Source organism: Stegastes partitus, unplaced genomic scaffold (assembly GCF_000690725.1).
Source record: "Stegastes partitus isolate 25-593 unplaced genomic scaffold, Stegastes_partitus-1.0.2 Scaffold654, whole genome shotgun sequence".
Classification (NCBI taxonomy): domain Eukaryota; kingdom Metazoa; phylum Chordata; class Actinopteri; family Pomacentridae; genus Stegastes; species Stegastes partitus.
Window position 1 is genome coordinate 295,451 of NW_007578385.1, and position 9,982 is coordinate 305,432.

General features: G+C 39.9%; 1 protein-coding gene across 1 annotated transcript; it reads right to left on the reverse strand.

Moving 5' to 3' along the window:
* Positions 1-1,396: 1,396 nt before the first annotated feature.
* On the reverse strand, positions 1,397-9,711 carry ceacam1 (CEA cell adhesion molecule 1). The gene is made up of 11 exons (XM_008290085.1): positions 9,526-9,711; positions 9,032-9,310; positions 7,591-7,872; positions 7,238-7,501; positions 5,335-5,610; positions 4,884-5,135; positions 4,511-4,786; positions 4,112-4,363; positions 3,657-3,950; positions 2,517-2,774; positions 1,397-2,170 (listed from the first exon to the last, which is right to left on the reverse strand). The coding sequence occupies exons 1-11, from the start codon at positions 9,575-9,577 to the stop codon at positions 2,085-2,087; spliced, it is 2,571 nt and encodes an 856-aa protein (XP_008288307.1). The 5' UTR covers positions 9,578-9,711; the 3' UTR covers positions 1,397-2,084.
* Positions 9,712-9,982: the final 271 nt, after the last annotated feature.

A 9,982-nucleotide genomic window follows, 5' to 3' on the forward strand; every position in this document is an offset into this window, starting at 1 on the left:
TACTCTTTTGTGTTATCCACAGCCACTGAGCTTTGAGCGTGTTAAGTTGAGCAAGACCTCATGCAACTGGCAGTTGATGAATATGTCACAGCTACAATTTCAGACATCGACACCATCCTTTATAAAGACCCAGAAGAACAAATATTTTATTCCTTCACTGGGACTGTGCACCTGCAGGAGTACTTTTTCTGGGCACACAACAGTGTTGTGACTTAACTCTCAGCATGGAGCCAAGGATGCATTTGCTGCTGGTCCTTGTACTGCTGATGTTCACTGATCACACTCAAGGTAATGTATACTTTATCAGAATGAGATGTTAATATTTATTAGGGAAGTAATTTAACATAATGTGTATATTGTTCTGTTTTTCTGTCTTTTATCAAAGGTGTTCCTGAGACCTATGAACAATCCTTGATTGTCAGCACATTCACTGAACGTATGTAAGATCTAAACTTAAAACAAAACAAAAAAAAAACCCCAGCACATTTGAAAACCAGTGGTTTATTAATAACAGTTAAATCGTTTTATCTGCACTACTTCTTATATTTATTAACAATTGTTTTCCTGCGTTTAACATCAATTGTGTTGCAGCCACTGTTGCTGGAGAACTGCTCACAACTGCACATCCGATTAACACCCCAAGATGGCACAACAGACCATGTAACTGCAAAGGTGAAGCCAGAACTGATATGTAGTAATAAGGATATAATTATATGTGTGTTTAATGTAACCCCAGCCTCTGTGTGACCAATGTGCAGTATCCAAACCCAATCATTTCTTTTGTTTCTGTGTATTTGGGTCACCCAGGAAAAGGAAGAGACATGGTGAGCACACGCTGTCGCTGTCCGCAGTCTGCCACACGGAACTGTGAGTTACTTATTCTGTCTGAGATTTTTTTGAATAATGAAGTAAAACAACCTATAATAAGTCAGATCAGTGATAAGAAAAGTTGTGTACTCAGTATATTATAGTTTGTTTTTTTCTTACTGTACTGCTTTATTTGTCCGTATTTATTATAAACACAAGGGAAAAAACTGTGCCAGTTGGGAAAGACAAAGAATCTGAAGAAGTGCAGCAGGTTTTCCAATCCGAAGACAAAGAGTAAACCCACGAAGTTTGGTCCCAGTGTGCCAATATGAGGAAGACAAGAAAGCTCTCGTACATACTGGATATTTTACAATCACCACTATCACGCGCATTTCTCTGTCTGCAAGTTATATATTATATAAAAAGCAAAAGCTTATGACATCATGTAGATTCTCAGTTATCCAGGTCATGGTGATGAAACTGTTGATGACAATGCTTCTGTAACTAAAGTTTGCACTGAATGTAACTTTCTGAACTGACACAAACGCTTGTTGTTATATCCTCCTCAATAAAATCCCCACAAAATCGATCATGTTGTTTTTTTTATTGATTAACAAATAACTACAGTGAATCAAGATATGATAAAGCAACATCATCATGCTTAACAGAAAAATAAACTGCAAGTAACATTCATGTTTTACCCTTCTGTGCGTAACGGAGGGAAAATGTTCAGCTGAAGATTAGGAGCGGGACCACTCCTCCTCCTCCTCCTGTCATACATCTACAAATGCTGGCCCGCTTTGCACACCAGTTTGTTCTTGTTTGCTGTGCCCCACCTCCCCTTCCTCTTCTCCCGGCTCTTTTCTCTCCTCCCTCTCTTGGGTGGCAGGTCTGCCAGGCTGGGAGCTGATCCTCAGTAAAGCCTTCCCCACAGTGCAGCTGCTTATCTTACCTCTAATCCCACTTGTATTCTCAATTTAAAAATCGTGTCATTGATGGTATGGTCCGTGTTAGTGATTGCAGGTATAGTGAAATACTTTCACTAAAATGACTGTTTGGAACAACAATGATAAGCCTAACACAACTCCTTTCACTTGCTAATATTTATAATATTTAACATAAAAACAAAGCAGGCATTGCAATAATAAAATATTTTTTCACGGTTACTGTCAATTTTAAATTAAGAGTATGGATTATACAGTAATGTCTTGATCATTTTACAGTAAGATTGTAGCAGGAGGCCTTTCAAGCTGACTGGATTGTTCAGTGTGGAGTGCTCAGTTGAACAGCACAGAGGCAGAAACAGCAAACAGACCCATGAACATCAGGCTTTGTGATGAGAAGTGGATGGCAGATTTTGAATCTGGGGATAGAGATAAAGAGTGGTAAAGAGAAATTTCAGTGGTTCTGAGAGAAAAAGAAAGAATTACAATATCACACTGTACAACATGAATCATGTACATCTGCAGCACCTACACTGGTTGTGTTTTAACCTTAGTAATGAAAACGATTTAGGTGAATGTAATTATCTTTGTTTTTGAAACATTCTAAACTATAAAGAAACATTTTGCAATGACCCAATGAAAATAATGGATTATAATTCACTGAAATTTTGCTTGTGAGCTCATCAGATATCACAAAGAATGTATGATGGCGATGCTGTACTGACCACTTCTGAAATAGAGAGAGGAGGTGTAAGGTTCACTCACAGCTGATAGCAAATGTTGTACTTTGGTACATTGTGATGTTGGTCACAGGGTTCCTCGCCTTACATATGTACTTCCCCTCGTTTTCTTTTGTCACAGGGAACGTAAGAACAGATCCATTCTGTAGAGGGTTCGACTGATTGTTGAAGAACCAGTAGAAGTGACACTCTGGCCAAGAATCAGCAGAACATGTCAGAGACACGTCAAGGGAACCCAGTTCTGCTAAATATGGACCAGTGATCTTCACACTCAGGGGGCCATCTGCAACCACACAGAAACTGTTAGTCAAAATGTCAGTAAAATGAGAATTGTTATGTAAAACATCTTTTTGAAATTATGTGTGTACATAGTCCTCACATTCAAAAAGCTAAATTTGCACTTATTCTGTGCAGCATTTGAAGAACTTCACAATGGTCATTGAGGTATTTCTGGTTAAATGCAAACCATACATTGTAATCACTGGTAAATGTTAAGTTGCTGAACCGTTGAATGAAGCATGATCAGCAGGGTATCCATGTGTAACCTATCATTGGTAAACACATAGGCAGTTATTGAGAAGGTGATCTAAGTGTGTTTGCCTGATCAAACACGTATTATCAAATAGAATACAAAATGTAATATTAGTGTATTTGATTTTAATTTAAAACAATTCATTAAATAACTAGAGAGCCCTCAGTAGAGGGACATAGTTGCCCAATGTATGCATGACCTTGACCTACGTCTCAAGGTTATATTTTACATCACCAGTTTACAGGCCTTGAATGTCTTCCTAAGTTAGTGTACTAAACGTATGATGTTTTTGTGCATTTTCAGTCATACAGAGCTGTTTTTTTGGAAATGTGACCTTTGACCTCTGTAGTGGTCACCAATGCATGTATTGACCCCAAAATCTAATCACTCCGACCATATCGAGATCATACATGAAGTTTCAGGTTCAAACTCGTCTCCTGTAAAACGCCAGACTGCTAACAGACAAAAAAAACCACACTCGCACACGGGCATGATTACCCTACATAATAAATAATAAATAGAATACAATCTCCAGTTGTAACAGCAAAAAAAAAAAAACTGTTGTTGTTGTTGTTGTTCAGCAAAAAAAAAAAAAGCTATTGTTTACTCTCTGTTGCTGCCTACAATACTCACAGTTCACCAGGAGTTTGAACGGTGCGCTCTTATGCAGACCAGCCTGATTGGTAGCAACACACTGATATGTCCCACTGTTGTACACTGTCACTGGGGTGAAGAGCAGCATGTTCTCTTCAGCGTGGTAGTATGTATAAGAGGAGTGGTTAGTGGTGGTGTCATTCATGTGGAGTTTCATGCCGTCCTTCATCCAGTAGATCATGTCATAGGGTCCAACAACGTCACAGGTGAGAGTGAAGTTTTTATGGTTTATAGGAATTGTGTTGCCGCGAACCGTCACTGAATCTATAGCCTCTGTAGACACAGAACACAGTGAGTAAAGTGAGCAAGACATTTTGATTGCACTTCATGCAATTTAAACATTTATACTTCTATGACATAGTATAAATCAATATTCAATCAGTTGTGTTAAAAGATGTCTCCTAAGATTCCTTCTCATAGTCAAATTTTCGTACCAATGACGGTGAGCATTGTGGACTTTGTGCTGTTCTTTCCTGTCACATTATTGTGGGCCATACAGGTATATTCTCCAGTCATATTAAAAGACAAAGGACCAACTGTAAGCATCGAAGTATTGGCCACCATGGAGCCATTGAACCACCAGGTATAGTGGCTGGGAGGAACTGACATGGCAGAACAGTTGAAGATTGCATATCGTCCTGTCTCGGCAAAAGCTGGCCCATAAACCATGGGTGTTTCTGGTCCAACTGCAACAGCAAAGGAGATAGCTGGCTTTGACTCCTTAGAGTGTACAGTAACATATAGCATGATGTCTCATTGTACAAAAAAATGTCAGTTTAAAATGTGCCACTCAGCTACATGAATCCTTAAAATGTCATAAATGTCACACTCACAGTTGACAAGAAGCTTGTACGGAGGGCTGGTCATGTTTCCAAGAGCGTTAGCAGCCATGCATTTGTAGTAGCCAGTATCATCCGGTTCCAGTGCGGTGAAGCAGACTGTCTTATTATCCATGTAGAAAACAGTCCCGTTGTCTTCATGCAGTGGCTCACCATTCTTCATCCAGTAAATATGGTCAGCAGGTCCAGTTACATCGCATGTTAAATTGTATGGATAACCTTCTTCGGCAAGATTACCTGGCGCCTTTACTTGCACATTTTCTATTGGATCTGAAAACAAAGCAGAACCCAGAAGAAGTCTAACTTCCACTTGTTAAGAAAAAGCATTTTTGCATTAACATAAAAACAGCCGATAGCCACTCCTCACCTACAACAGTAAGCATGGTGTAGGCAGTGCTGTTCTTGCCAGTGACGTTGTTAAAGGCCATGCACATGTACTTCAGGCTCATCTCTTTGAGAAGAGGAGGTGTGGTGTACTCAGACATGTTGGAGACTAGAGAACCGTTGTAGTACCATTTGTAGTGGCTCGGGGGGTAAGATGCTGCATAACACCAGAGTGTGACATTGTCTCCTGTCTTTGCCACCTTTGGTCCTGTGATAGTTGGCATCTGTGGTCCATCTAAACACATGGATAATACCTTAAACCACTTTCTCTGAAAATAATCACATGACTTTCTAGACACATACATAATGCAGAACTGTGCATGAAAGTAGAATTTCAGTATGTATTTTGTTAATAGTCTACTAGATTTGTCCACATTTGCTAATGTCTTATCAAATGGCTTGTTAAGGGTAATGACAATTAGAGCATATCTTACGGTTAACTTCAAGTGTGTAGGGGCTGCTGGTCATGTTGCTCACAGGATTACAAGCCTGACACTTATAATATCCATTGTCTGAAAGCTGAACTGGGTTTAGAGTTAGTGTCTTGTTGTTCTTGTCAAGGACTGTTGTATTGTCGGCATAAACAGGCTGGCCATTCCTCCACCACTTAACAGTGTTAGCAGTTCCAGTCACTTCACACTGAAGAGTGAATGGTTTATTAAGTATGGCTGGTCCCCCGATATTTTTCACCACAACTGCTGTTAGTGGATCTATAAGAGGAAAAAAAAAAGGAAATGCAGAATTTAAATTCAGTCATGTAGAAGGATTGAATGAATGTAGCACATGCTGCTAGAATTTCAGATAATGATCCAGAAGTTTGGATGTTTGTTTGTTGTCATGAAGACAGTTAGGTAGCAAGATAAAAGAGATATAAGTAGTACAACTGCACCTGAAACATTCTGCTTTCTGTTATATGTCTGTCTGCACACCTGTTGGTTCTCTTTTGCTGTGCCCCACCATCCCTCTCTGTCCTTTTGCCTCTCTGCTCTTTCTGATCCTCAATCCTTTCCCACACCGCAGCCTCTCATCACGCTTGTTCTCACTCGATAACCAACCATCTGCATCATAGTGTAATTCTTTCTAATTGGCTGGCAGTCAAATCTCAAGCTACAGCTAGCAGCAGGAAAGCTTAGCTCAGCAACGACGTTGGAAACAGATAACCTGTGATGTGACTTGCGGCGTTATTCACATGCCTTTTGATGGTACCTAGCTAATATAGAGAACACAGATAGCCTGGTTTACTAAATCTACCCACCAGCACCTATGAAAATCAACAAGTACCACACGATAGCTTCTTCATCACAAAAAACTACAGTTACCACAGTTGTATGCCAGGAACCAGTCAGGCTGCTGTTTACATTCATGTATATACAGACTATGGTAAAAATTTGTAGTGTAGACTTTGCAGTTCATCGAGAGAAACGAAAAACATCAGTAGATTTCTTGTATGTGTTCACACACTTGACCAATGAAACTAATTCTGATAGAGCAAAAGGCTTCAAGGGTGGATGTGGCTGCAAAGAAGCTGCAAATTCTAAAATGGGGTTGTTTCACGCACGTTTTCACAGTAAAGTTTCAGATGAGTGTCTCTAATTCAGTATCCTACCAAACAGGTAATATGGTCACAAACTCCCCTTCTGTCTCTGAGTTATGGCATTGAATAATGGCAGAAAAGTGTTTCTGCAGAACATCTAGAAGCAACAGTGAAGACGCATCATAATGACCTTTGACCTTTTGCACATAAAAATTCACTTCATCCACTTCATCAATTTATCCTGTTACACATTTGTTTGAAATTGGATCAAACGTACTATATGAATCTTGGATTATGGAAAAAAACACAACATCAGAATTTCATGAAGGAACTTCTTCCCAAGCACTCTTGAGGCAGGACTTTGCCCAGAATGGAAAGAACACGAGGCCATGATCTTTGACTTTGACAACCAAAACTGAATCAGTTCATTTTGGGTCCAAGGAAAGGTATCTCTGATACAAGAATGGGACTGACCAACGAGCAGACATCCAAAAGCATAACGCCTTGGGCCATAGCTGTCACCAGAACAGAGGAATAACAAATTGTTGAACATGCTGTCTGCTTGGCAACGTCACTGTGACAACACAATCTCATAAAGTCACCACGTCTACCTAAGAAATATTATGGCACATAAACCACAACTCTTTTCTTTTCCTTAGGATTTTTGCATGGGAGGAGGGTTTATCCACCCTGTAACTCTCAGCAAGACATAAATAATGTTCCCTAAATGTATTATTTCTTCAAAATAATCAAACGTCTGACAGAAAAAAGTCACTTTCATGAATAATACAGTCCAATCTTACCTAAAACCCAAATCGATGCATTTGCGCTGCTGAACCTGGACGTGACTGTGTTGTGAAATACGCATTTGTAGTCTCCTGAGTTCTCCTCTGTAACATTCTTTAGATGAAGCTCTGCGCCGTAGTGGTCTAGGTACACTCCATTAGCCATCCACTGGATCATCGCTGGAGGGCTGGACTTCGCTGAGCATGTCAGTGTGATATTAGATCCCGTTTTGTACGTGTCCTTCATGGGTGTGACCATCATCATCGGGTTACTTGGACCATCTGATGATACAACAGCAGGGAAATTGTTTTAGGGGTTAATGTTAGGATTGCAGATGCCTACATACACAATGTTGTTGATTAAAACTTACAACTGATGTTCAGATGTACTGGGGGGCTGATTTCATGGCTAATGCCATTTGACACATTGCACCTGAACGGTCCCTGGTAATTGCGAGTCACATTGTTTATGGTGAGAGTGGCATTTCCATTGCTGAAATGTACGTCTTCACCAGCTGTGACTGTAGAGTTGCCCTTCAGCCATTCAAAGGACAGAGATGAGCCGCTGGACACAGAGCACATGAGAACTGCTGTGTCATTGAATTCCACCAAGTCGGTTGCTTTTGCCCACAGGGTCACATTTGAAATAGGCACTGCAAAGAAGGAAGTAACAAGCAATTTGTCAGGATTGTGCGAAAATGTGGGACCGTAGCAGACAGGCAGCCATGTATTCTCTCTTAACATAAGGTGGAAATCTGACTCATATGACTTGAACTGAAATCTGATTCAAGCCAAAACAGAAAATAAGAATAACGAATGGTGTCAGATGTTCATTTAAAATGGACAAAGTTTCAAGCAATGAGGTAGACATATGTATAGGTAATCGCTGTGAACCAAGAGCTCAGGGTTTTGCTCTGTTTCTAGTTTTTTGACAAGTCGACATCAGCTCATCATGGATTTCTCTACACCGTCGTCTATTACAGGCACAGCACAGCCACAGAGTACCAGCAGTACAGCTGACAAGCACTGGGTGCTGCCCCTCGACAGGTGAAACTGACCATTCAGACAAAAGTGAGCTTTTAAGGGTAAGGCCATAAACAGGCAGGACCTAAAATGACTGGTTTCAACTGTAAATAAGGATTTTTAAAAAACAAAACTGTGAATTGTGTAAAGCTGCCCAAGCACAGTCCCAGAATAAAAATACAGAGGTGACAGTGAGCATGACAGGTCCTGTTTAACTTGACATTCATGTCTCTTTGAAGGCAAACTGTTGTAACTAAGGCCATATAATACATCTAGTACCACCATTAAGTCAAAATACTAGTATGTTGGATGGCCATAGCTGCACTTTGTGTTTAGTGCAGCATTGTCTGCTTGAGCAGAAATTACATTTTTTACCTCTTGTGTCAAACCTCACATGACCTTTGTTCTGACTAAAACAGGTGTGACAGTAAAGCGACAGTTGTTGTACCACTTTCACAGTGTTTTAATACATTTTCATGCACATTTCGCCATATATTTTATAAAATCACTAGGAAATTATTAATTATCTCAACTGATGACTAAAAGTAAGAGTTGAGAGTCACTTGTTTTGTGAAAAACAAACACACTGCAGCATACTGTCCCATACTGTTCTAGTTTTCATTTTGCAAATCAATAATTTGCAAATATAGCAATAAATAATTAAAAAATACCATTTGCAATTTGCTGTTTTTGAATGTTAGCAGTTTTTTCACTACAACACAGGATCAACCTACAGGTTTGGAGAGGTCATGTCAGTGTTCCATGCAAGAAAAGCAAGAAAGTCCTTACCTTGAACTGACAGCATTAACTTAGCACGAAAAGCCACATCCTGTAATGCGTACTCTCCAGAGTCATCCACCTTCAGTGACATTAAAGTCAGTGATGAAGTGGATGAATTGTATGTTACCCTGTCGCTAAGTATGGCAGGATTTCCTGGGAATATTAGCACAATTAATGAATTGTTGAATAACCATGCCCCTGTAGTGACAGGGGTCGTGCTGTAAAGTGTTACGTTGCTGCCCACTGGTAGGGGGTTCTCAGAGGCATATATGCTCTGGCTGCGCACATCTAGAAACAGACAGCAAGAAAAAAAAAATTCACACACTAGTGAACGAACGTTGCTGAAATGTAAGGAAAAAACAACAACTTTTAAAACATTGAAATGTACCAAAGTAGCACATCTAAAACCATTTTTGTAAAATTATAATAAAGATCTATGAACTACCGGATGCAATAGCAACAAAATCATAGTAATTAAATGAATTAATATAATTCAGCTTTACCAGCAAAGGCTATGGTGGTCAGGATCAGAACAAACGCCACTGGAGATTCCATTATATTCTTCTTTCTTGTTTCTTTTCGGTCAGCGTCCTTGTAGGCTAAATGGACTGGACTGAACTAATTCCAACCTGGCGATACTGGAAAGTCACAGCCCTGTAATCAGCTAATATTTGGTCTACATCACTCCAGCCCTCTGTTCTTGTGATGCAAATGCTTACTCCGAATCTACCATCACCAAGCCACACCTTGTTTTGCCCCCTTACACTGAGGCTTTACTGGAGAATCACTAGGAGTGTCCATTTACTGTAAACTCTGATCTGGCATCACCCAACAAGAGAACTGCATGTGAGTATTGTATAAATGCACCACGTGACCCAGAACTCGAACAAGAAACTAACTCAGTGGAGTACAGCACTCTCAACAAAAAGTTATTGGCAGTATTCTCTTAAAGATCTAGAA

Excerpts from the sequence above, each read along its gene's own strand:
- ceacam1 (XM_008290085.1), bottom strand. The coding sequence starts at position 9,577 with ATGGAATCTCCAGTGGCGTTTGTTCTGATCCTGACCACCATAGCCTTT. Across the intron at positions 5,136-5,334 it reads CTACACACTTGAAGTTAACC|ATGGACCACAGATGCCAACT; the intron begins GTAAGATATGCT and ends CCATGTGTTTAG. Across the intron at positions 4,787-4,883 it reads CACCATGCTTACTGTTGTAG|ATCCAATAGAAAATGTGCAA; the intron begins GTGAGGAGTGGC and ends CTTTGTTTTCAG.